General features: G+C 38.8%; 1 protein-coding gene across 2 annotated transcripts in view; it reads left to right on the top strand.

Annotated features, from left to right (window-relative positions):
• The window catches only part of IL6ST (interleukin 6 cytokine family signal transducer), a 32,635-nt gene extending 9,695 nt beyond the window's left edge, over nt 1–22,940 (top strand). For both annotated transcript variants that reach the window (XM_027716341.2, XM_027716342.2), the window contains exons 5-16: nt 1,133–1,293; nt 1,630–1,781; nt 4,228–4,387; nt 7,975–8,057; nt 9,312–9,531; nt 10,754–10,930; nt 11,631–11,729; nt 12,278–12,424; nt 13,386–13,526; nt 14,540–14,636; nt 15,987–16,068; nt 16,865–22,940. In XM_027716341.2, the coding sequence (XP_027572142.1) occupies nt 1,133–1,293; nt 1,630–1,781; nt 4,228–4,387; nt 7,975–8,057; nt 9,312–9,531; nt 10,754–10,930; nt 11,631–11,729; nt 12,278–12,424; nt 13,386–13,526; nt 14,540–14,636; nt 15,987–16,068; nt 16,865–17,590 (2,245 nt within the window). In that variant the 3' untranslated portion in view covers nt 17,591–22,940. The remainder of the gene's footprint in view (nt 1–1,132; nt 1,294–1,629; nt 1,782–4,227; nt 4,388–7,974; nt 8,058–9,311; nt 9,532–10,753; nt 10,931–11,630; nt 11,730–12,277; nt 12,425–13,385; nt 13,527–14,539; nt 14,637–15,986; nt 16,069–16,864) is intronic.
• The last annotated feature ends 3,777 nt before the right edge of the window (nt 22,941–26,717 follow it).

Genomic DNA, 26,717 nt, shown 5'->3' with positions numbered 1-26,717 from the left:
AGAGTTAAAGAAGTTGTCATTGAAAATAATTCTAAGTCAGACATGAAATTTGTTGCTGCACTTATTTTAGAGTAACAACAATCTCATGGTTTTCCATTCTTCAAATACATGATAAGTGTGGCTTGACTACAATATGCCTAATAAAAGGTGGCTGTACCCAAATTATATATTTTTCATTTTTCTGAGTTGACTGTTCTGTCCCATTCTAAACAAGTAGAAGAGGTCCCTGCCCATTGTAGGAGGATCAGACCAGGTAACCTTTACAGGTCCCTTCCACTCCAGACCATTCTATGATTCTAAGTAGAGAAACCAACATATAGTGACTGAATTTTGCAGTTGTACTATCTACTCTGCACTTCATAAGAATCGTGGACAAACACTATTCTGAATTGATCCTAACATGAAAGCTTCAGCAAAGTATTTCTGCTGTGAAAGCAAATTAAGTATTTTTCAAACTCTTCAAATGGTCTCTTGTAGTTTAAAATGGACTGAGCGGAATTGTTGCTCTGCTCTGGAAACAAGAGTGACTGCCTTCAGCTTTCCATCCACCCAGTTCTGCTAAAGTGTTGTGGTAACAGTTGTGGTAGAAAGTATGCACAGATAGAAAACCTTAATGCTTTGCAAATCTCCTGATGCCCTAGAATTATCTACTGTTAATGTAGCAGAGGTGGTGAACAGAAATTGTGTTGCACCTCTAACACTGTATTCTTGATGGGTATACAGGTAGTACTGACTACATTCCTTAATGCATAAATATGCTTCTGTTTAGTAGCCATGTTGCTTTTGATTAGTTGTATCAGTTCTTGGTCTTTATCTTTTTAAGCTAAATCAGGTTTTTATACAACTTTAATTAAAATACTGTGGCTTGTGCTTTTGAAGGTATGTGACTGGAAGCCAAGAGATTTTATTCTGGTTTCAATTCTAATGCAATTGTGCATTTGTGGCTGAACAAGCCATTCTCATATGTTTACTTTTTCTTCTCACCCCTCTGTTTACAGAGATAAGACATAGGGGTGGTAGAGGGGAAACATACAAAATAAACCGATTGATTACTCTGATCTACTTTAAAATATTCTGTAAAGCAAACCAAACTTACTGCTTTGTACCTTGTTTTTCCTTCTCTTTTATTTAGGCCACGAGAGAATTTTCCCGACTGTGTACCAAAAGATGTAAACAATTCTTGTACAATTCCTGATGTTCAGTTCTTTGTTAACCTGGAGATCTGGGTAGAAGCAGCAAATGCTCTTGGGAAGGCTGAATCTGATCCCCTTGTTCTTGATCCCATTGATATTGGTAACTATATGCCTGTTAAAGCTTTAATAGTACATTGCTGCTTCTGTGAATATTGGTGAATTAGTATGTTAATGTTTCTTCACTATAAAAATTAACACTGCAAAAATGTTGTTGACTAGAATTTGAACTGTGCTGGGCAAAGGTAGGGGCAGAGAGATTTCATCACAATTCAGATAGTAAGTTCGTGTTGAGTAGTCTGCTTTAGAAAATAACGTGAAGTAGCAGGCATTTGAGCTTCTGAAAGGCTTTAATGATAGTGTTGCAATAGAGTGTACCAGCTCCTAAAATCATTGTAAAATACAGCTGTGGAGCTGACTCTGACTTCTTCTCTTCTAGTTCAGCCACTGCCTCCCCACAATATAACAGTCAACTCAGGAATACTGCCAACTGTCCTGAAGCTTTCCTGGGAGAATCGTATTTCATCTGCTGTGATGAAGCTGAAATTCAATATTCGCTATAGGATCACTGGTGACACAAACTGGATGGAGGTAATACCATTTATGTCCCTTGCCACTCTTCTTGTGTTACCCAGCCATCTGTCAAACTGCAGAAGTTTCCTCGCTGTTGCAGTTCAGAGCATTCAGTTTTATGTCTTTACACCTTATATGCTTACCCATGGTAGTTTATCTAGCCTGTTCATGAGGGCTGTGAACCAGCAGGTTTTTGGCACACTGTGAGTACAGTGACCTTCTCTGTGGGCTTCTCTGCTGTCCTCCCTATCACAGTGCAATATGTTTATTTTGAATTTTTTTCTGCATATGCAACATACAGAACATTCAGAAGTTTCTGCTTCCCATGCACTGCAAAAACAGTGATCTAAATGTCATTTAGAGCTTGGGTAAACACTCTACCATTCTGGAATGCTTTTTTGAACTTACTGTACCTGCATTAGAGCTGCAGTAACCCCAAGCAGTGGTACAGCCTTGGGGCAGAGTGGTTAGAAAGCTGCTTGGCAGAAAAGGACCTGGGAGCGCTGGTCGACAGCAGCTGAACATGAGCCAGCAGTGTGCCCAGATGGCCAAGAAGGCCAATGGCATCTTAGCTTGGGTCTGAAATAATATGGCCAGCAGGACCAGGACAGTGAGTGTCTCCATGTACTCAGCACTGGTGAGGCTGCACCTTGAATCTTGTGTTTAGTTCTCGGCCCCTCACTACAAGAAACACGTTGAGGTGCTGGGGAGTGTCCAGAGAAGGGCAGTGAAGCTGGTGAAGGGTACTCAGCCTGGAGAAAAGGAGGCTCAGGGGAGACCATATCACGCTCTACAACTACCAAAAAAGAGGTTGTAGCGAGGTCAGCGTCAGTCTCTTCTCCTGAGTAAGAAATGTTAGGACAAGAAGAAATGGCTTTGAGTTGTGCCAGGGCAGTTTAGATTGGATGTGAGGAAGAATTTCTTCATGGAAAGGGTTGTCAAGCATTGGCACAGGCTGCCCAGGGAAGTTGTAGAGTCACCATCCATGGAACTGTTTGGAAAGTGTCTAGATGTGGCATTTAGGGACACGGTTCAGTAGTGGACTTAGCAGTGATAGGTATATGGTTAGCCTCAATGATCTCTTCCATCCTAAATGATTATGTAATTCTGTTAATCTGGCTGCCCTGCATACATTCCTTAAGTGTGTTGCAGTCAAGGAACAGGAAAAGAGTAAGGAATATGCCTTGCCTTATTACCATCATCAAGATCTGTGGTGGTGTTTTTTTTCTTCTTTTTAATAGCTTCTCAGTTTTTCCTTACTTTAGGCCTTCTATCAGAGCAGCACTATTCCAGAAATGCTCTTTTTTTTCCAAGATCTTGTTTCAGTGCAGAGGCCTGAAAATATTCTGAATTCCATGACTGTTTGGAAGGAAATCTGCTTCTGATTTTACCAAAATACTATATTTGAAGCAGGTGACATAACTCAGCTGCCCTTGTGACTAATGTGGCTTTAGATGCAGAGACTATTTATTAAGATCACCTGTATTGATATTTTAAAGAGCACTGACCTGCACAATGTAGTCTGCAGCTCCAGGATCTGTGGATATTTTGTCTTTATAGGACAATAGGGCAAGTTCTTTTAACTCGTCTTGCCCTTTTAACATGTGCACAAGACCATTGAAATAGTAACTTTTAAATTAGCTGAACTTGCTTAGCTGTGGTAAATTGTTACTATCTTGGTAATTCTTTGCTCTCAAGATTCACCTCTTAAGTGTCCTGCATTTATGTTTTACCTGCAGTTATTCCTCTTGCAGGATTCCTCACTATAAAAACATTGTTGCAAATGGAGTAACATGTGACAGAGTCAGTGTATGTGTATGTACCTACTTGTGTCTATTTACATCACACCTGTTTTCGTACATAGACAGTAAGGTTATTTTTCTGGCATTCAGTTGCTCACCTAAGATAAACAAAAGAGCCTATGAAAATAAACTAATTGATTAGCAAAAGTATAAACTACTTCAGAATTATTTTCACTGTCAGTTAAAAAACACTGTTCTGTGTCAGTGGAAGCAATGATCCTAGCCTCTTTAGCTTTATAGAAGGTTTCTAGCAATCAATAATTTTGCAATCAATTATTAAGCAGATAACCTAGCGAAGTTCTGAAATGTGAGACAGGGTATTACAGATCAGTAAGTAGCAGAATTAGAATTATATGAGAAGGAAGGAGAGAGAGATATATAAGCTAAAATAACAGAATATGAGAGATTGTCCTGAGGTAGGTGCTTAACTATTCTAGTGCATGTATGTTGTTATACCTGGTAAAGACACACAACTCTGACTGAATCTTTGTCAAACAATGGTGGAGAATTGAAGCTTTTGGAAATAAGAGGGGAGGAAAACTGTTGTTTGTTATAGGCGTGTATGCAGGTGGGGAGCCCTACTGGATGACAGTTGTAGTAGCACACAACTCAGCTTTACAGTATTTTGATCAGTGCCTTTAAAATCTTTCTTCCATGTATAGATTCCTTCTGAAGATACAGCTTCCCCAAGAACTTCATTCAGTGTTCAAGGGCTCCAGCCCTTCACAGAGTATGTCTTTTCCATTCGTTGCATGAAAGAAGATGGTGTGGGCTACTGGAGTGACTGGAGTGAAGAAAAGACTGGAATCACTACTGAAGATAGTAAGTAATATATGAAAGTAGGTCACTGACTTTCAAAGTGTATGATTGTTCAACATTTTGGCAATAGCCAACTGAAGTTGTGTATCCTCACTCGAGTTTCTTGATTAGACATGCAACAAAGCTCTCCTGAGTTACTTTCAGCACTGACTGACTTGACCCGTGCATTCCAAGGAGCATAAGAATAGTTTCCCATTAAGCCAATCTAGCGGTGCTTCCTGAAAACAGCTGGAATGGGAGGTAGGGAAGAAGCTTTCTTCACAGAAAACTTCTATGTCTTCTAGAGGACGTCTTCTAGAGGAGATGTAGGCTTTATGCTTGTTTTTTTATTCTGAAGGTTATCCTCTGTAACAGAAGTTATTCTACCTAGTAGGAAGTGTTTTATTGGTAGACCCACTGCCTTAGTTTGTGAACAACATGATGTTTAGGACACCAGTAGATAAAGTTGTAGTTGAACAAGCATCAACAATTATGAAACAGAAGATTTTACTCACATAGGATGCATAGACTTCTTCACAAACTTAGTAAAACAATGATACAAAATAATGTGCATATAATAAGTGTAGCCTCTTGTGCACCAAAGCATCTAAATAAAACATTCTGATTTACTTTTAACTTTTCCTGAGGTTTTCTGCATCTGTAACACTTTCTTGCTTATTAGTCACCTACAGCTGTCTCTGCGCTGTCTTGTACTCACTGTTTACATTATACACATAGTAATCAAGAGTCCTGCTGCTCAGCACTGATATGGTTGTCTCTGTGAGAGGCATAAGAAAGGGAATGCCGTCTATAAAAGTCATCTCAGTTTAAGCAAGATTGAGTTTATGTGGAAGATAGTTTTATTTTGTTTATAATTAATCACAAAATTCAGTTTCCTTAGTGTTCCTTCTTGATGATGTACCACTGGAGTTGTTGTTTTATAGATCTGACTTGTAATATCCCGTTCCTTTCAGTAGGGGTGAACACTGCTTGCTATGGTCATAATTTAATGAGGAAAAGTTCTTACCAACTTCATACTTAAGCTCTTTGGGGGCAGTATTTGAATCGTGTTTAGTCTTTCACAAAACGACTTTGCAAACAGGATACATACAATTTCAAAGTGTAAACTTTAAAGATACACAAAAGGTAGCAAACCACTAGGTTTAAAGTTCACAGCCCTGTTTAAAAAAAAAAGCTGCTTAAGAGTGTCAGTCAAGCCTGAACTTTCAGTGCTTTGTGGAACAAATCCTCAGCATTGTAAAACTGTTGCCATACAGTAAATCTGTTCATGCTACAACCAGCTCACCAACTTGCCTGGCCTTTCACTACTTGCAGTGCTTCAGTCAGCTGTTATGACATCGTCTGTTTACACTGAACTGCATCTTCTGCAGGTGTGCTACCTCAGCCTGGTCATATTCGTATTCCTTCAGGACAGTGGCACAGAGACTGCACTCTCTGTCTTCTAAGATGTGTGTCCACTGCATTCCACAGCACATTTTTTAACTTCATTGATTGCTCTGAGTTGCTCAGGAACACACTCATTGCTTGAAATGTACCATGGCATTAAAGTAACTACAGCTTGCTGTGTTATGAATTCAATAGACTTCTCAATTCATGGAAATCACTGCAGTATGTCCCCACTAGAGTGGCTCTCCCTCAAGCTTGTGCTTGAGTACAGAGATTGTACCTTCCGTCACTGAGTTGTGCTAAAACCATTAGTTTAGTATATTTTTGTTACTGATGTTGTTTAGCTGTTTTGTTTTGCATCATTTAGTGATTTAGCGATTGTGTCAAGCAACTGGAAACTCGTATGAAGTATAAAGTTGCACAACAATAACTGAGCAGTAAAATCACATTAAAATCACACCCATGCATTTGTTACTGTGTGAAAAATCCTCTTATCAAATAGTAATTTCTTACATTTTTCCATTAACAGAACAAAATTACGTGCAGCATATATTGAAACACAACCTAGACCTATGCATTTGGCCTTTTAATTTGCTTTCAGTATAAAACCCCCACACTTTTATCAAGAACTTAGCTTTCTGTGGTCTGTTTTCGTTTTGTCATTCATCTTAGTAACCTGCATAGTCTGAACTGGAACTAATTCAACATCTCTAATAGATGTTTGAAATGTTTTTGAACCTGTATTGGTGTCAGAACACCCTACATTGTCTGGTTTGCTAAAGGTAAAATGAATTAATTTCAGTGTGCAGTAAGCTGTTGAATACCTGTGTCATTAGTTATGATACCTTGTAAATGAAAATACAGTGGTAGAAAAGCATTTTAACTAATTGTCATAACTAGCCTTCCTAATGACAATAGGATAGTCACACTTTTCCTACATTGCTTACTAATCAGATAGCACTTTGTGCTATTATTGGAATAAGTTGACAGTAGGATAATTTCCTATTCTGAGTTCACTTATGGACAACTTAAGAGGTGTGGTCACCTCTTGCAAATGCCTAGATACCCTCGAAAATTTATAGGATAGTGGGATAACTTTAATTGGAAAGGAGGTTATGAAGTCCATAGTTTTGTCATTCTTTTTCTACCCAGTGTCAAGCTTAGACAAGGGACTCCAGGTTGCAATTTTGGCAAAACTAAACCAAAACTTTGTTAATATATTTTTATTTTTGAATTGCAAAGACTAAACGAGAAACAAGCAGACACTGGACACTTAAGTTACTTATATGGTTGTTATTGCCCTTAGTCAAATTAGAAAATTGACTTCTGAATACTGTGCTTTGTCTACAACTGTTAGACCCACATCCCAGAAGGTTCCACATCTGCTTGCTCTCTGCATTCAGAGATTTGGTGTTTGTCTCAGTAGCAAGCTACCAAGATACAGGCATGTTTACCCTACTGTTTTGAGGAAGGTACACTTCTGTGTTTTTCATGTGGTTTTACCCAAGTGTTATGTTTCCAAGCATTAAATATTGTAACTAATCAAGTGAAGTTTCAATAGAATCTTTAAATGGAAATGCACATAATGTGCATAATGGGATTGCTTCAATTGCAAAATTTACTTTCTCTGAGGGAGATATAGTAAAATATTATTTCAGTATTCTAGTAGCTGCCTTTCAACTCCTAATGATAGTATGGCTTCATTTTCTGTATTTCTGCGTCAGGCTGAGCAATGAGGATTTCAGGACTGCCTGCCTGTTTAGACTGCATTGCTATTCTGCTGTAGTGACTGGCTTTGCAAAAATACTGCTAATATTGATTAACTTAATTTAGCTTTAGAACATGTCTTATTTTAGCTTTAGAACAACAGTGTTATAGTAGCAAATGAACATGATCCATATTAGGCAAGATGTACGGTTGCTTTGTTTTCATGTGAACCAAATGCAGATACTCAAGTGAGGTTAAGAGCTCCCTTTGCCTCAGTTCCTGATTCTCCTTCCCTCATAACGTAAATCATAAGAAACAAGGTGCACACTGTATACTTAACACTGAGGGGTTTTTGAGATAAAACAGACAAAACCTCATAATGATTAATATACAAAATATAAAAATCATATCTATTTAAAGCGTATGATAATCAAAGTATAAATTTAAACAGATTAAATAAAAATATTTCTACTATTAAGCGTTGTTTCTTTCATCAGAACCATCTAAAGGACCACCCATATGGAGGATCATTGATGCATCTCACTCACCGGCTTCCTGGACTGTGCATCTGATGTGGAAGGTAAAGCAATGTGATAAACTGCAGAAATTGAGCATTCTTTTAAAAACATGAGTTTTTAAGTAGAGAAATGTACCCCAACAAGCTTGAGTAGAGTGGTGGGATAGTACAGGTTTTATTGATATGAGAAGTTACTTTAGTGTTCTTATTATAATAATGAGTTATGAGAACTTAAAAGTAGAGATGTAAAGGCCATCAGTTAACTGACACACAACTGTGATCCAGAGGATACAGAATACACTTTCAGATTCCTGACTCGTCCTTAAGGAGTCTGTGAATTTGGAACTTCCACTTGAACAAAGCAAACCTTCATGTTATGCCTTCTGCTGTAACCTAAAGCTTTGGTAGCACTCTCTGGACAGTGAAACCCCAGCTGCAAAATCCAGTAAGCCTAGAAATCCTGCACAGGTCAGGCTTATTAAATACAGCACTCTATGTTTGCATGCAGTAGGCTGCTGCATCCAACTGAATGATTGGTCCAGCAGAGACAGGGAATGTAATTACGGTCAGTCCCCATCCCCTGCTTTCTTTTGGTCCGTAAACTGTGTCCCAGCTGTCTTTTTATTATTAATTCTTCCCTATTGCTACGTGGATTGTGTGAAGTTACATGTAAATCCATATGGCATCATTCTAACACCACTTGTGACAATGCTGATAGGCACATGATCCTGGAGAAGGCCAGGAGTTGGACTTCAATGATCCATGAGGGTCCCTTCCATCTCAGGATATTCTGTGATTCTGCTTCTGACATTATTTAGCTTAGAATGGATAAATCACTATTTCTTTAGAGTTTCAACAATTTTAATTTTTGTGGAAACTGATAGTGTTACACAGAAACAATAGTGTTTTTCTGTGTTGTTGCATGACACAAACAAGTATTTTTCCCATGCATAATGAAACTACTTGGGGTGTTTTGCTTCAGGTTCAACACAGCTTAAGATGTGAGACTCCTTTTATGTCACTGTGTTGTAAAGTCACATAAAACAGAGGTTTTATCAACATATGTTATGCAATCTTTACAGAATAGCTTTTATTAAGTCACTAGGTGAGATTGTGATCCAAGAAAAATAGTATTTAAATGAAAAATAGTTTTAGAATTTACTGTTTTACAGAAATGAACAAGGGTTATTTATGCTTGTCTTAAATACACAGGTATTTGATCTATGTAACTTTTTTTGTTTTCAGAGTTTTAAATTGCGCCTCAAAGACAGTAAGGGATATGTCACGTTAGTTTAATCAAAGATGTGTTTCTGACAGGCATTGAAGCCTCCTGAAGCCAATGGAGTAATCTTGCAGTATGAACTGACTGTCAGAGATAAATCATCTCTCTCCAGTCCACTGAAGAAATTCAATGTTACCAGCACCAACCTTACGTTACAGCTGCCAAATGGAACTTATGAAGTGACTGTGATTGCCCGTAACAGAGTTGGGGCATCTCCTCCATCAGTTTTACTTATCCCAGCAAGTAATTCAAAAGGTTAGTGTCCTGGTAATGTCTATGTTAAATAAATCTGCATGGCTTTTGTTACAAAAAATCTTCAGTGTTGTAAAATTATACCTCTTACATGGACACATAATTAAAGCATTACTGAATGTATCTAGAGTCTCACGTGTTTATAACTGTTCTACCATTTATATACCAGGGGACATGTGGATTTATGTACTCACAGGGTCATTTAAAGCTATGTCTGTGTTTTACTGGGATTTGATCCTTAGAACTGCTGTGCCCTATATTCCCTGTTGTTTTTTTCTTAGCACAACAGGCATTTTTGTGTCCTTATTAAAAAAAAAAAGTGTTGCGGAAGCAAGCATTCTTTACTTCATGTACATATAGTTTTACCATTGCTCTTCTTTTAACTTCCTGATCTTCTTCCCACCTCTTTCTTTGCTTTTCCCAGTCTCACTCTCCCACATTTTCAGTATCTTGCCTGGTTGCTTTGTCATATGCTTCCACTGTTTCCTTACTGTTCATGTTCCTTTTCATGTTCTTTTTATTATGCAGTAATAATAACTACAGGCTGGTTTCTCCTTACTTCCAGCCTTCTTTTTGGCAGCCCAAACATTACCAAGAGGAGAAGCAAAAAAAAGTTTTACGGGTAGATGCTGCTTTTAGAGTAAACACAAGGGAGAGTCACTGGTTCTAAAACCATTAGATAATTAGTTAAGGATATGATTCAAATAAAGTAGCATTGCAGACAGAAGTAAGCACTTAGTAAGGTGTAAGCATATAGTGTATATATAAGGTATACAAGTATATAACATATATACTGTATACTTTATATATATTTATACTATATGTAAGATATAAATCTTAGTAAGGTACTTAAGTGTGACTGTTTTATACCCTTTAAATTCCCATTTTAAATTTGATTTCTCTCTGAAATAGACCTTTTCTTTTGGAAGCAAGAAACATAGCGTCTGTGTACATGCGGTGGGGCAGCTTACTGTGTTGGAGAACAGAGAAGCGGAGTCTAATTTCCGATATTCATATAGCCTAATACTACTTACTTTGGATCTCTGATACAAAGATTCAGGTGTAAACCTCCAAATTTCAGAAAATGGTTTTTACAAAGGTTCTGTCAGTTTGCCACCATTGCAATAACCCAAAAGTATCAACATGTGACAGAATATCTCTTATTATGAATATCTAGTGGAAGAACTGTCTGTATTGATCACTTTTCTGTTTTCTTTCATTACAGCTCCTGTGAAGAATCTTAGAACATTGCCTAAATATGACAAGTTGTGGGTAGGGTGGACTCCTCCTAACAGTTATGTTCTTAAATATGTGATTGAATGGTGTGTGGTGTCCAGCCGCTCAGACTGCATCATAGAATGGCAGATTGCACAAGGAGATGTTCAAGGAATAGACTTAAAAGGTATTCAGCTCATAAGTGTACAGAAGTTTTACAGTGGGATGCTGTAAAAACGTAGTGAGTATTCTCAAGGTGAAGAACATCCTCATGCTGATTAGAGTTTTGTGGTAGAACAGGAAACTGAGTTAGTGCTGAGGGGGTTTCTTTTAGTTTATTGTAGGTATATTTTTGTCGAACATATAACTGTATCTGATCTTGCATTTGGAAATTTATATCATGTAACAGCAAGGGGTTTTATCTGCATTTTGGTTTTAGTCTTTTCATTCTTGGAAACCATTAAAATAGTGAACAGGCTTAGTTCCTTCAAAATCAAACTCTCTGAACCTTCTTCAGTTCAAATATTGAAACTTGATCAGCTTTACTGTTCTTTTCAGATTATGATCAGTAACTCAAATCAATAATTTTGGGAGCTAGTGCTGTAGACAGATGAAGGCTTTTTGTTTCAAATAAATTAGAAAAAGACCCCTGACTTCTTTGAAATCTGTTTATTAAATTTAACATTTGAATGTGAATTCAGTTCCTTTAGTTAATATTTTGGAGCAACATGTCAATGAGCTCTAGAAAATACTCAGCTACTTTAGATAGAAGTGCATCTAATTAAACAGACAAAACTCGGAAGTCTGTTGTATCTGAAGTAAATGAGAAGGATGGTGGGCAATTTGACTGTCTGAATAAACAACACCTTTTAAATTCCTTTCATTAGGTATAAAGCCATTCAAGTGTTACTTGATAACTGTGTACCCTCTCTATGCTGATGGTCAGGGAAGTGGACAGTCTGTGAAGGCTTATCTGAAGCAAGATCGTAAGTACGAAATCATCATCTTGGAGCACATAAACTGACCTTGTTGACAAAAAAATGAGGCCTTTGCTTGAATGTGGACTACGTAGTGAAAACAGTCTAATACTTCTGACATAATTGATCTAGTCTCTTCTGTTCATATCCATTCTGCTTATTTACAGTATTTAGGAGTTAAATAGATGTCTGTGGCTGACGCTTTCTGTTTTTCCAACCTTTATCAGATAATTTGACATGAGTTTATTTTATTGGTATAGTGATATTTATATGCTGATTTATTTTAAATTTCACGTATAAAACCAAGACTAATTAACTTCAGTTGAAGATTTCATGTGATGTGGTGATTATTCTTTTTCATATCTGTTTTCCTGAAGGTTTCTTTTTTAAAACATCTTTGTAGTTTTTATATTGTCGGAAAACAGTGCTTTCCAAAAGAGTTAGTCCAGCTATTCAATTGAGGTTTTTATGCAGTAGCAATTCAGTGCTCGTTGATACACTTGCTTCTGTGGATGCAAGGCTGCCGAACAGGAACTAATCTTCATCTGCCGTTACAGGTCCTTCAAAAGGACCTACTGTTCAGACAAAAAAAGTAGGAAAAGCTGAAGCTGTTTTGACATGGAGCCATCTCCCAGTGGATGAACAAAATGGATTTATCAGAAATTACACCATACTTTACAAAACTATTGATGGAAATGAAACAGGTACCAAAAAACAGAAGTGGTTTGTGGCATTGAAGTGTTTCATCTGTCTCTTTCCTAACATTTGTTTCTGGAAAAAAAAGATAAAGAATCAAGTGTGGTTGACAGTCTCTTCTGATAACATAAAGCTGATGTCTGGGTCATAGTTCTCCATCTAGAACAGAAACGTCCCTAGCAGAGAATTCAGAACATTCAGTCTGTGTATAGCAGAGTACTGTGTTTAGTTTCTGAAAGCTGATTTGTGGATATTGTGCTCCCATATTTCTGTCTAAATACAGAATGAGATGGTGGTATATCAAGATGATGATAGACCATTCCAAGATATAAAAGGAGTTTGACTGCATTTAACTATGATAAAACCTTAAAAAAGGGGGATGGGGAGGAGTTTAATTGTCCTTCTGGAGCTATAGATCACTGTAGTACTGATATAAATCATTTTGTTTTAAGTACATCTTAGTTTTCAGTAATGTATATATCCTGCAGGCATGAGACAGGGAGCTAGCACTATCAAAATTTCCTTCCTAGATTTGTTTAAATTAGAAGGGCCAAGTACTTATGCATACCCTATGTCTTATTATATTTAACCATGGGGTTTTTTTTCTAGTCAGTAACCAGCTATTTCTAATTAGCTATGTATTTGGCCTACTAGACACCTTTAAGCCTCAACTTTACTACTAGTTTAGTTTATTGGTGCATTCTGGGGAAAAAAAAATCAGGGGAAATGAAACTAAATATAAAATAACATCAAAAAAGACTAATTTAAAACATTTGAACAGAAACAAATGAATCTCAGCATCTCTTGTACAGGTTTGTAGTCTTTCTGTGTGTTGTGTTTTCTGTACAACCACACATTCTGCTAAAACTGTCTTGTACATCTGAAATCTTGAATGTCTTAATGCTGCTGTTTTTTTGGAGATCTAATAAATGTTACAGAAAACTAGTATAAATTTCTCCCTCTCTTCAGTTGTGACAGTGGATCCTTCCAAAACAGAGTATACCCTTTCCTCTCTAACCAGTGACACACTGTATACTGTGCGGATGATGGCATCCACAGATAATGGAAGCAGGAGTGGTCCTGATTTCACATTTACTACGCAAAAATTTGGTAAGGAAGAGTGGCAAGTCTCCTGAATAGCTCTTCTTATGTTGTCAAGCATGCTGATTTCGATGTGTTTTGTGTATACTTTAGGTTATAGTATTGTTTTGCCCGGACTTTTCATGAGTCATTAGGATTTACTCAGTGTTCTTGTCTCTTCTGGTGTCCAGTGGCACCTACCCTGGTCAGAGTCTTTGTTTTAATCTGAAGATAGGTTGGCCTTTATTACCCTGATTCGGGTGTCCTAAGAAGCTGCAGACAGGTGTGCTTGGATGTTGATCTGCTGATCTAGGTTCTAGTCAGCATGTGCCATTCTTACAGCCCTTCCTCAGGTTCTGCATTCTCCTTCATATTACTATTAAAGTTTGCTACAGTTCTCTACAGAGACTCATTTTGAATACTTAAATTTGAATAGTTAAATTTATTGTATGTTCAGCTTTAGAGTGCTTCTTATTTGTAATGGTCAGAGCAACATTATTAACTGAATTTAGTTGTGGAAGATACTTCTTTAGATTTAGCAGAGGTATTATTTTCTGTATAGTGTTGCTCTTCCCTAAGCATTCTCTAAGGTTTACTTAAGAATATGTATGACATTGGAAGGAATACATAATCGTGTTTGCAGGCAGAGGTTATTTTCATGTACAGAATAAACTGATGGATGAGTAGTTACTTTGCTTACATTACTTATTTGACCACGGCTATGTAATGGAAAGACAACAGGCCACTGAAACCCCTGGATGGCAGACAAATTGACATAGACATTACTGTCATACCTGCCCAAACCGCAAAATTATTTGCTCTGTCAGTATTACAACTTCTAGATCAACCCATGTTTTTTGTTGATGCAAGGCATTATATTTTTAGGCCAGAGCTCTTCATGTTTTCACTAATAAATAAGCTCTTTTCCTTCTGAATGTGAAGCTTGAGAATTGAGTGTGTTCAATTTCAGGTTTTCCCTGATCCTCTGCTGAGTTCCTTAAATGTCAAAGTGGGCTATAACTGCTTCTCTTCATCTTCTTCAGGGAAAGGAGAAATAGAAGCCATAGTTGTACCTGTGTGTCTGGCATTCCTGCTGATTGTGCTCCTTGCAGTTCTGTTTTGCTTCAACAAACGTGACTTGTAAGTATAAATGAAGTCTTTCTCTTATACTTCCTATATTTCTGAGCATAACAGAAATGTTAATTCAATACCAGACAAGTAAGTATTCTGCAGATGGTTCAGAAAAAAAAATGTAAACCACGCATAAAAACTGGCATTGGCATTAAAAACTTTTGTGTTTTCGTTGAGAAATCAGGGCCTCTTCTGGTACTGATTTCTTACTGTTAACTGCACACATACAGAATGTTCCGTGACTCAATCCTGTAAGTAAATTCCTGCTTTTGTTGCTAGAGTTGGTTAGGATTAGGTTTGTTAGGTTTTGATCAGGGTATACTGTCTGTGTTTTCTCAGTCATCATATGAGTGGAATGATGGTCCCTAGTTTGTGAAGCACAGGAGGTCTATTTGTTAGCTCTATTTGGGCTATTTAATTACAGTGTTAACAAATATTAGGCTTTACAGGCAAAAAAAAGTTAGGCAGACATCTCGATCTACCTTGCATAACCTCAGTCAAATTCTGTGTCTGTTTACTGTCTTCTGGGAAACAACCTGCCTGTTCCCTCACCCCACAGCTCTTGTCTGTGGCTTTAACCAGAATGGCGTTGCTGCAGTGTTTCCCTTGGCAAGGAATAGCACCTCTCTGATGTCACCAGTCAACTTCCTTTCTTTCTTATTGAAGACAGCATTTTATGTCCTTTTCTTTCTGACATCCCTGCTGCTCCTAAAATCAGTCTTATTGGACATTAGTTGAAAAGCACATCTTGCAATGTTCTTCTTAGTTCTCCTAGAGAGGATCTGTTGTTGGAGCCTGTTTATAAAGAGCAGGATAGGTGCATCAGGTTCAAAGTTGGTTTTTCTGGGGGGGATGTATGAACAGAAACTTCTGTTGTTAAGTGACAGTACTTTCTTAAACTTTAAAGTTACAAAGCAAGTTTTTCTTCAGTATTTTCACTTTACTTTTAACTGTGAAGTTATCTTAGAATTTGACCTGTGATACTCATAGTTATCTTAATGAAGCAAGAATGTATTTTTATACTGATGTGCATCATAGACTCTACCTAAGTAATTTTTCTGTAGATTCTGGAGTGCTATAAATTTGAAAATCCCTTGCTGACTGTTACCATTTGTTGTTTTGCCTTATGTTGGATGGTTGTGTCTGTGTGGAGGAATTAAATGCAGTGTTATGTTTTGCTGAGTAGCACGACTTCATACAAGGAAGTAAAGTATCATAGGAAGCATTCCTATTTGGAAATAAATATTCTTGCAAAATTGCTGTGTAAAGGAGTGGTGTCCTGGATTATGCTGTACTTGCTATGAACATGGGAATTTGGGGAGTGCATCTTGTAACTTTTCTGGTTTTAATCCTTTGCAGAATTAAAAAGCATATCTGGCCTATAGTACCTGATCCATCCAAGAGTAACATTGCTCAGTGGTCTCCTCAAGTTCCAGCTAAGGTAGTACTCACCTTTCTGCATTCTGTATATTCCTAGTTCGCAAGGTTTCAGATAAACTAACCAATGGGAGTTTTCTGTCTTCTAGCACACATGGATTTCAAGGAAAAACCTGGATGTTAAGTTTCATTGACATTGTGATACAATATGGTTAGAAGACTTTATTGCATCGGTAGATTCAGCATTAGAAATACATTGTGAATTAGATTCAGTTTACTAGTTGGAAGGGCCAAGTCCTAATTTACTTAATCAGAATTAACTAAATAATTCATGATTCCCATTCTTAAAACCCTAGAGTGACTTGTTTGCACAGTTCACTCATGAATGAGAGTGAAAACTCCAAAGAGTTTCTCATGGATGAGAAGATAGCAGCAAAATTTATGCCCTGTGAATGAGATAGCAAATTCTATTCAACAAATTTTGGCTAATTTCTGTGAAGAAGTGCTGTGATGTTGAATACATTATTTGAAGTAATGTATGGTTCTCAATATAGAATGTTCCTGTGCTGTATAGCAAATGATTCTATGCTTACAGCTCTTCAGGATAATTAAATGAGAGCAAAGCTTGCCCACACATCCACTATGATTTTAAAGTAGCAGCATAATAAGGCTTTGCATTGGGAACAAGACTATGTCCTTTATCATTTAACAGATACTTTGGAGATATTGCCAGATTTAGTAAAGATAAAACTTATATGAAGAGATTGAAAGCCATTAGAGAATAAAAATTCAGATATTTAATGAGGCTGTTGATTTTTTAACATGACCTTCCTCTTAGGCAACATACATCTTTCTTTCAGCATAACTTTAGTTCCAAAGATCAGATGTACCCAGAAGGCAGCTTTACAGATGTAAGCGTCGTAGAAATAGAAGCTGATGACAAGAAGTCTTTTTCAGAACAAGATTTAAAACCCTTTGACTTACTTAAAAAAGAAAAAAGTACTTCAGAAGGGCACAGCAGTGGTATTGGAGGATCCTCCTGTATGTCTTCTCCTAGGCAAAGCGTCTCTGACAGCGATGATGGTGAAACGGCACAAAACACTTCAAGCACTGTACAGTATTCAACTGTAGTTCTTAATGGCTACAGAGATCAAACTCCTGTACAAGTCTTTTCAAGGTCTGAGTCAACTCAGCCACTGCTTGATTCAGAAGAGAGGTCAGAGGATCACGCTGGAGGAGATGACAGTCCAGCACAGAGGCAGCAGTATTTCAGACAAAATGGTGGTCAGGATGAAAACAACAGAGACAGACCATGCTTTGACAGAACAAAGCAAATTACTCATGCTAATGAGGGGGATCTTGTTGGATTTGTACAACTGCAGATCTCAGGTCAGAGTTCACAGCCATTGGGCCTTGGGATGGAAAAAAATACCCAGGAAGCTGCTCTATCAAATGTTTTTCAGGCAAGTACTGAAGGACAAACTGTGAGACCTGAAACAGTGGAAGAAAATCCCCTGTCAATTGATGAAATGCCAAAAAGTTACCTTCCACAGACTGTGAGACAAGGGGGCTATATGCCTCAGTGAGAGAAGAGACTGGCTCTGTTTAGGCCTTCATTAGTGCCTGTTCACATTTTCCCCTGTGTTTCTGATAAATTAAGCTAGGTATTTTTATCCGAATGCAGATAGAAATATTGAAATTAAGATTAATTTGACAAAGTACAATAAGGACTGTGTTTTTGTGGAAAATTTGCAGTCCAGACCTACTGGAGACTTACTTTTATGCACTACATAAAATCTTATTTCTAGATAGCTGAACAAGCCTTTGTGCTATACTGGGGGTTTTGTGTCTTTTCATACCAGAATTTCACATGAATGAAAAGGGCAAGTTTTAATTAATCACATCAACCAATAGAAGAAGTACTTCACCTCCTAGAAGTACTTTGATTTGTGACAGTGTACAAGCCTAAAAAACCAACTCTAGTTGTGCAGAGCACCTTTGTGCACCAGTAAGACCTAAGCTTAGTATTCTGACATGGAATACTTGTGTCATATACTTTTCAATAACTTGTTTCACTTACTGAATTTTGACTTGGCCCAGTGCCTTAATTTTCAGCTTACCAGACATTCAAATCATGTTCATCCCTGTTTAAAAATTATAAAAATTAAATATAACTTGTGTGCAAAGAGGAAAACAACAAGATTGCTTGAATCTGAATGCTACTACTATTAACTGATATTTTATCTACATTTAGATACCTATACAAATTAACTATATAATAATTTGACCTAAAAAATGTGCCTTGCAACTTGATGCATGGCAATTCAGTCTCATGTTCAGAAATTTAAAAATCAGGTGACAACACCGATTAACAGTTACTTAAATCATTTTGTATCCCAATCACTGTCTGATTCTACAATATCTCTTTCATCATGTCTTTGTTTAATAAATGCACCTTTGCTGTATACAGCTTGAGAGGCAAGTAACAAGCTTTTACCATTTTTCTAATACCTCAGGAGAAAGGGAATATGACCTTTTTCCTGATTGACTACAACTATTAGTGTGCTGTAGCCTCACTGCTAATACTGCGGGACCTTCTTGAAACTGAAGACAGCCAAAGCATTAAAATCATTGACTCTTTTGAAACTAAAACCAAAACCTGAATTTGAGCTTTGGTAGAATGTATCTATTAGCAATCACGAGCCACAAATAACACTTAGGGGGTTGTTAAAATTCCTTACTTTTTTCTTAATGTCTCACTTTTTTCCTGCTCATATGGTTTTCAATATTTGAAAAAGCTGCATTTCTTGGAAACTGTCTCCACCAGTATAAAGAAAAATTAAATTACGTGACAATAAACCCCTTTTCCAGTGCTAATCAGAAATTGTATGGCACTCCTAAAGATTTTTTTGAATTATTTTTAAGCCTAACTTAGACTAGTCAGCTTTCTAATCTGACACTAATAAAACTGTATTCCAAAACACTAAATGCTGTGTTGTGAGAATAAAACAAATGTTTTATTTCTCCTTCAGCAAAAGAACCATATATTTAAGACCACCTGAAACCTTTTGTGCTGTGACCTCTGGTACTGCTGTTCTGCAGAGCACTTGCTAACGGCCCTGGAAAGGCATGTGTCAGTATCATTTCATCTTCTCTTGTTCTTGTCTGACAGCTTGCATGGAAGGGTGGGTGTACATATAAATGTCCATGTGTCTTTTGCTTCTGTTACAAAGAAATTCAGTGCAAGAGTAAATTCATAAGATTATCTCTTTAAGACTGGTATATTTAAAGCAGATAAAGAATACAGAACCTTTAACGTTTCAGTATTCCACAGTTCCTTTCTCCTGACAGTATTTTTCTGTATCTGGGCACTTTTTTTTAAACTAAAAGGCTATGTTGCAGCTTACTGTAATTACACCTTTCATCAGAATAGTCCCCTTCCTTTTCACCCCACTGCAACTCAGCACCTTCAAAGTCCCTCACAAAGGACAAAGGTATAATGAAAACTCTGCTGTCATGAGGCAGCAGAGACCATCCTCCATTTTTTAAGAGGTTTAAGGAGCATTTCTTTGTCAGAACGTGTTCCTCTTGGAAAGAAATAGCAGTTACTTTAGTGGGGGATGGGTTGTCTTTTCTATGCAAACTTTACAGTGACTGTAGAAACCACAGGTAAAAGGGAAAGTCTCTGTTGAGCAGTGTGTGTGCTTATTAGAACTGCCCAGGAGCCACAGCCATTTAATCCATCTTCTCATTTCTGAAATATTGTAGGCCACAACCTGGCTGTGTAGCCTAAACATTGCTTCAAAGGTCTGAATGTTTTCAAAAACGTGCTCATGATTTTTTTTAATTGTTTTTGTGATCCAAGGATGCTAGATTTTGATAGCATTTGTTATTTGAGGGAGAATGTCAGTTATTCCTTAAGTTGCTAGTTGCCTTTCTGTTAAAGGGGAAGGCATTTTATCCTCAGTTGCTGTTAGTTGTGGACCATTGCTAATGTTAGAGCATCAAGAGATTCTCATTTTTAAAAGTCTGTGCTAACAAGAGTTCTGGCCTGTCAGTTCTGGTATTTTTCTTTGATGTTTATGGGCCAGTGGTAATAAACTAAGAATTGTGCAGGAGTGGATCCTAGAGAGAGTTCTGGCTGGCAGTTATATGCTCTAACTTGAGCTTGTGCATTTATCTAGGGCTAAAATACTAAAGACTAAGCAGGAGATCCTAGTGAGTGAACAGCTTTGAGAAGCCACAATACATATAAATAACAGGTTTACAGCTAGTTCATAAACCTATGTGCCAAATATATCACGCAATGTTCAGGGTTTAACTTGATTTTGTACTTCAGACTGTAAAAATCTAATTGTATCAAAGAATTGGATACAGATTTTTAAGAGCATCTGTAGCATAACTATAGCAATCAACTGAAATTTTCTGAAACTTGGGCCTAACATAGTAATTAAAAAGTTTTCTCCTCCTCTGACTAATGGCTGCGGTGTACTTTACACAATAAAGGCATTATTAAAGTAAAATCACACTTCAGTGTAGACACTTTTATCCATCTTGACTTCCTGGACTGGAATTTTTCAGGTAGGAGTGGAAGAATAGTTGTAAAGACTCTTAATTTGATGGCAGGAAAGGGATGCTAGTAGAAATATAAAGTATTTTCCTGTATTAGCATATTTGAAAAATCTCATACATGCAGGCTGGCTAAGGCTCCCCTGTTTACAAGGGAGTAAGTAGTTCTGTTGTGGTGGTTCTTTTAGACCAGAAGGTGATTGGTGTTGTTTCTGGACCGTGTTGGTCCACTTTCAGGGCAGTTGGTCTAGAAATATCCACTCCCACTGTAGTGAAAGTCTTGGGACTGTTTCATACACCCTAGAGTAGAAAACTACACTGCCTGTTAGGCCTTAACATGGCAGCACAAAGCACAGCAGAACAGAATTTTTTCTAAAGTTTGTTCTGAAGAGCTTTGTGTGAAGTGTGTGCTAGGTTGTGCTACAGGAGCCTAGCAAAAGCTGTAAGAAACTTTGGCCCTGGGAGGATGAGGGAGTTTGCATGCAAAGGCTGAGGCCCGTTCTTGGGTACTGGAGAAGCCCCATGACCTCAGGTGGGGTGTGGAGCTTCAGCTCTGACTGTAAATCATGAGCATTGCCAGGCAATTAAAACTTACATTTAGTATGCCCAGTATGTGGGAATCACATGCTGATTTAAATTCAGTAACTGAGCTTGTTTAATTAGTGCCAGGTCTTGAATGTCCAAGACCCACATCAGTATGTGCTGCTATGCTATAGACTTAGTGGGATCTGAAACTCCAAAGACTGTCAGAATGTTAATAGCCTGCCCCACTCAAGGATATATGCATTTTACACTGTATTTTTTGTGCATTAAATGGGACTAAATACACTAGTTTATTTCCCCTTATTAGACAGTGGTTGTGACTGAGATTAACTGTTATTTGGACACATTCCTTTAAGTGTGTTAAAAAGTTCTCTTGACTGATCAACTGTAAAACTTCATTAATCCTTGTAACCTCTTGTCTGTCTGCAAGGATGGATACATATAGCCATTTTAAATTCTCAAAGTTGTTTTTAGGGTTATTCAGAAAAAGTTTATGTGAAAAATATTGAGTCTTTTGTCATTAAACAGCTGTTAGGGAGTGAAGGCCAAGCTCAGAGTCTCCAGCTTTGCTGTTGATCCAGAAAACTGCAGTAAAGTGGAGGTATAAGTGCAAAAGCCTGGAGAAGTTTGAAATTAAATATCTTGAATTGGACTCACAAATTCCCATTTCTCTTCCTTTAAAGTGAAAACATCAGTTTAAAAAAAAAAAGCTGAAATGCGTGTATATTCGCTATGACTGTTGTTTCCTTTGTAGTACTTGTGCAATCTGAGCCATTCCTGAAAATGAAAGCAGTGCTGACTTCATGCACAAGGATGCATTTCTAAGGCCACCAGATTTGATAAAACGAACTTAAAAATAAGGACAAAGAGCTGGATTTCAACAATTATCCACTTCCCCCCCCTTAACTGTAGTGTAGAGAGAGGGTGGGCAGCAAGTACCTCCCAGAATGCAGCCTTAGCTAGTACTTGTATTTATTTGCAAAGACAACCTTGAAGGGGATATATGCAATAATGTCATTGCTACTCTGCAGAAGCACACTTCTGTAACAATAGATGAAAAACACTTATGGCACAACTGTTGACTGATGGCTGGAAAGCTCCACATCCTCCTGCTCAGCCTAAAGTGTCAGCTGTTCTCCAGTGATCACGGCTGTGATAGATGAGCATTCTCTGGAGTGTTGAAACTGGTAACACCTATCACTTTTTGTCATCAAAGCACATTTGTTAATGGATCCAGTCAACTTGCCGTGTTTTTTTTAACACACCAGTTTTGTTTACAGTGTCACATATAGCCTGACACTTTGATACAGCCAGGGATGTCTGGTAACCAATTGCTTTTATTTGGGGATAAGGAGTTACTGGTCACCCAATTTGCTGTGCCAATATATGCATCTAGGTAAGCAGAGGTGTGCGACACAGGAACAGATACACCAACAAGGAAAGTGCCTTGATGCTGGATTGGATGGCTAGTGAATGGTGAATGTAAACGTTAAGTTAAATTTTACTATGTACTTTAAGTAAGTATGGCTGATTAAGCTAGTGGTAATTTGAATGCCAGCTTTAAAGGGCTTGCGTACTCCAGCCAGAGGTTAAACTTGTAAATTGCTGCATAAGCTGTCTCTGTATGGAAATGTGTTTTAATACTAGTTCACTGTCTTCATTCTTTTGCAAGCTGCATGCATATTGTCATATAAAATCTGCTTTTTACAATTTATTTTATGGTCAGTTTTGAGTGTCTTCTTCTTTGTTACCTGACTGAGCCTGAATATTGCATTTCTGTAGTACATAATACACAGAAAGAAAACAAAAAAAATTCCATACGTACCTTGTGTCCTGGAGTCAGTGTTTTGTGAGGCTTACTTAAATAGTAACCAAGAAAGGAGAAGAGTCTGGGTCACTACCTCATAGGCATGAGAGACATGACCATGAGATACCACGATAAAAGGCTGCCTTTGCACATGTGGGCATGTTCATCAGCAGGCGAATAGCCTTTAGTCCTGCCTTTGTAATTGCTCCTGGAAATAGAAGTATTGCTGTCTACCCCCACAGACTCATTTCCAAGAAAGGTGTGACAGAGATTGTCTGTGATATCTCTGTATGACATTGCTCTCAGTACTAAAAAAGCAGAGGTGGACCTTCAAAGGTTGGTCAACTTCCCAAAAGGCTTCAAGGTGGGGGCAGCTGGGGAAAGACAGCATCCCCTTCCTGGCTGAAACTCTCATTTGAACAGACTCGGACCTGTGTGACACTGAGGGAGCATGGGGATGGGGGTGTTATGTGTCACCAGAAATGATTGCTGCCACAGAAGAGCCAGCTGAGGCACATCATGTGCCTCAACGCTTTGGTGGTATTAGGCGCAAATAAAACACTAGACTCCTTTTCCAAAATGTTAGTTTAGAGCACAGTAGTTCACTTACCACTGTTTCACATAAGGCCCCTCAAGCTTCTACAGAGACATAGCATTTTTTGTGTGTCCTCCTCCCCTGCACTCAGCTGACTGAGCATTAGTGTGGTTGTGCTTCACAACTGCAGGACAAAGTGTGCACAGAAGAGGAGGCAGCAGCTGTGTCTTTTACAGACTTCTTCCTTGCTGCCAGACCAATACTGAAAACACACACTTGTGCAGTGTACACATTAGAATGCCAGAAGCAGCCCGGTTCCTGGAAACAGTTCTCCACTCTCCATGGCAGAGGTCAGCAGAGTCTGCTGCGGAGGAGCAGGGGATGTGCCTAACCCTGAGCTAGCCTTGGAGCAGCCTGGGTTTGTCCAGCCGGGATGGTCACTGAGAGCAACACAGCACAACAGCCTCAGGATGGTGCACAGGAGCCCTGCCAACCCACACTTACAGGGCGATGTGGTGGGAGGGTGGCTGGGGGATTACTGCTTCGTCCTGACCACTGACAATCACAGTAACATGGAATCTCTCTGCAAAAGCATCTTCTGTGCGTTTTCCAGACATTTGTGATGTTAGTGGCAAAGTGATCCAGTGCCTTTCTGACTTCCCAGCAGTCTCCATCTACCATGAAATAACTAGCAGAGCCAAAATATTCCTCCCACTCCCTACAAAATAGCTAGGAAACTCCTGGCGCAGCCAGGGAGGCTCTGAGCACTGATGACTCAACTGGGAGATGCAGGATGACTTTCAAAGCCAGTTAATCTGACTCCAGGCTCGCCTGGAAAATGAAAACATGCTGTGCACTGGGGTAGCAGGCATCACCCTGGTTTTCCTTTTACGATAACGCCTGAGTCACGCAGTGAGATTGGGCAGGAAGCTGGGTCAGGGGCCAGCAGAAGGTTTCAGTAAGGGGACAGCTCTGCAGGAGCCACCCACCCAGCTCCAGCAGCACTCAGCCAGTCCTCAGGTACCACCAGCACAGCCCATTACTGAGTGCGCAGTGACACGGGGCAGGTTCTGAGCACCAGAATCCCAAGTAAAGCTCCTCAGAGAATGCTCTTCAGGGCTGCAAGTGCCTGGAGCACTCATTACTGCCAGGATGCAGCCAAGCAGCAGACACAAGCCAGCATCATTAACTGGGGCCAGTGAGAGAGCACTGTGGTATTGGGACAGTGGACTGGAGTCTGGACTGGAGCCTGGGCATCTCCTGGGAACCAGGCACGCTACAGATCCACTGCTTTCAGGAGCACAGTGCGGCCCCAAGTCTGGCCTCTCAGGGCATTTCTGGGAGGTGGACCAGCTAGGCCCCAGCACTCCACAGCCTGTTCAAGCCTCCAGGACCATGCCAAGGGATGGCGGCAGCACATGTTTCTTGTAATAGTCAGACAGGCTGACTGCTCCAGTAACTGTGTTTTTTTTAATATTTATTTTCTGACAGTTTAGCAAGTCCCCTTGGCTATTCTTCTTCCTCTCCATTTGTCAGCAAAAGCTGTTATGTTCTTCCATCACCTGCATTCCTGAGTGGGATAATAAATCCCAGCCCAATGGGCAGGCTCAGCACCTGCCTGCTGCCAGGCAGGTCACAATTCTACAGCCCACTTGGCACACCATCCCCTTGGATGGGGCCACACAATAGCCAATCCACATGAAACAGGCCCAGATTACCATTTCCTTGTCCCCGTGGGCTGATGAATATGCTGGGGTTTGCTGACAGGAAGGCTGTTCTCATGCACGTCTACAGCTTGAATCACCGCCCTGCTCTGCCCAGATAAGTAATCACCACTGACCCATGCAATTGGCAAAAAGCATGGGACTCATGAAGACTATTTCTGGATCAGACCTGTGGCAGTAAAACTCTTCCTGCTTGAACAGACACAGCTTTTTCCTGTGTTTGGAGGAGATGCATCATTGGTGAAAGAACATGTGCCTGGCTACATGTGCACCAAAGAGCCATGGGGACCACCCCTCTGTGCACATTGCCTCTCTCCACCACCACTGCAGGACTCTGCTGTGGATGAGGCAAGGGTGCTGTTTTGGTACTAAGGCAAACTTCCTTAAATGGTGTCACTGTAATAATCTTTAAAGCACATTCTGGTCACACTTCATTATGGATTACATGAAGCTTCCCGTGTTCAGGCAGACACCTGAAGAGGCTGCCTCTTCCCTTCCCCACCTTGTTCTCCCAGACACAAGTACTTGCTGACAGCCCAGCACAAAAGCAGATGCCTCGAGAGCCTGCTCAGGACATGGCTCTTTCCGCATGTACCCATTATGCTCCATTTGCTGAATGTGTTTTTACTCCTCTGTTTGCTGGATATCTTCCTGAAACTATTAACGTTCCTGCATGTGTCAGAAAGCCTTTCCATTTTATTTAAATTAATTTCATTTAGATAGCTAATGCATCTGTAAATAAAAGCAAATTGAATCATTACATGAGTATCAGCCTTTAAAATTAGCCTAAATCCATCTCTTCACTGCTTTAACCACTGACTTTCTTTTTTCCCCTCTACATGGGCAATTGTAAAGGGTACGAAGAACACAGAGATATGACAGGTTACACACTATGGAAAATTTGCCTCTAAGAAGGCACTCACTTATATCAAAAAGCTTGACGAATTCCTGCTCAAAGAATTCGAAGTTCTGGGTAGTTAAACTCAGATTAAAAAAGACTGAACTTTTAATTTAATTAAAAATCTGTTAAGTTCAAAGCATGACCTATTAATAATTTATGGGACATAAGCCTTCAGGTCAGAAAGGAATTTCCAGTATGATACACAGAAGAATGACAATTCTGAAGATGCATCAATATATTATTCTTAAAATTACGGCACAGTCTGATCTCTATTAACCTTGCAAAGACCCATACACTGAAGAGTCATTTTCTATATTTTAAGGAGGGGTAAAAATGGGCATTTTCCAGATCAGTGATGGTGAGATGAAATGAAATTTAATAAAAAATGCTCTCTAGCAATAATAGCACCAGGTGTTGTATCAAAATATGTACAAAAAGTGCTAAAGTACTGTAATTTCCAACCAATTGCCACTTGGTATTATAGAAGTGGAATAATTGTTCAAATAGTCAAACTACTCAAGTACTATTGTAAATCCCTCTCAAAGTAGGAACAGATTTCTAAATGAACATGAAAATCTAAAATGTCTAAATGGTGTATTTAGTATAAATCAATAAAAAACTTTTCTGTGTTCTC

Source organism: Pipra filicauda, unplaced genomic scaffold (genome assembly GCF_003945595.2).
Source record: "Pipra filicauda isolate LSUMZ 115617 unplaced genomic scaffold, ASM394559v2 scaffold447_size767260_pilon, whole genome shotgun sequence".
Taxonomy (NCBI): domain Eukaryota; kingdom Metazoa; phylum Chordata; class Aves; order Passeriformes; family Pipridae; genus Pipra; species Pipra filicauda.
Note: the sequence above shows the minus strand (reverse complement) of the source record. Positions and strands in the feature narration are given on the sequence as shown.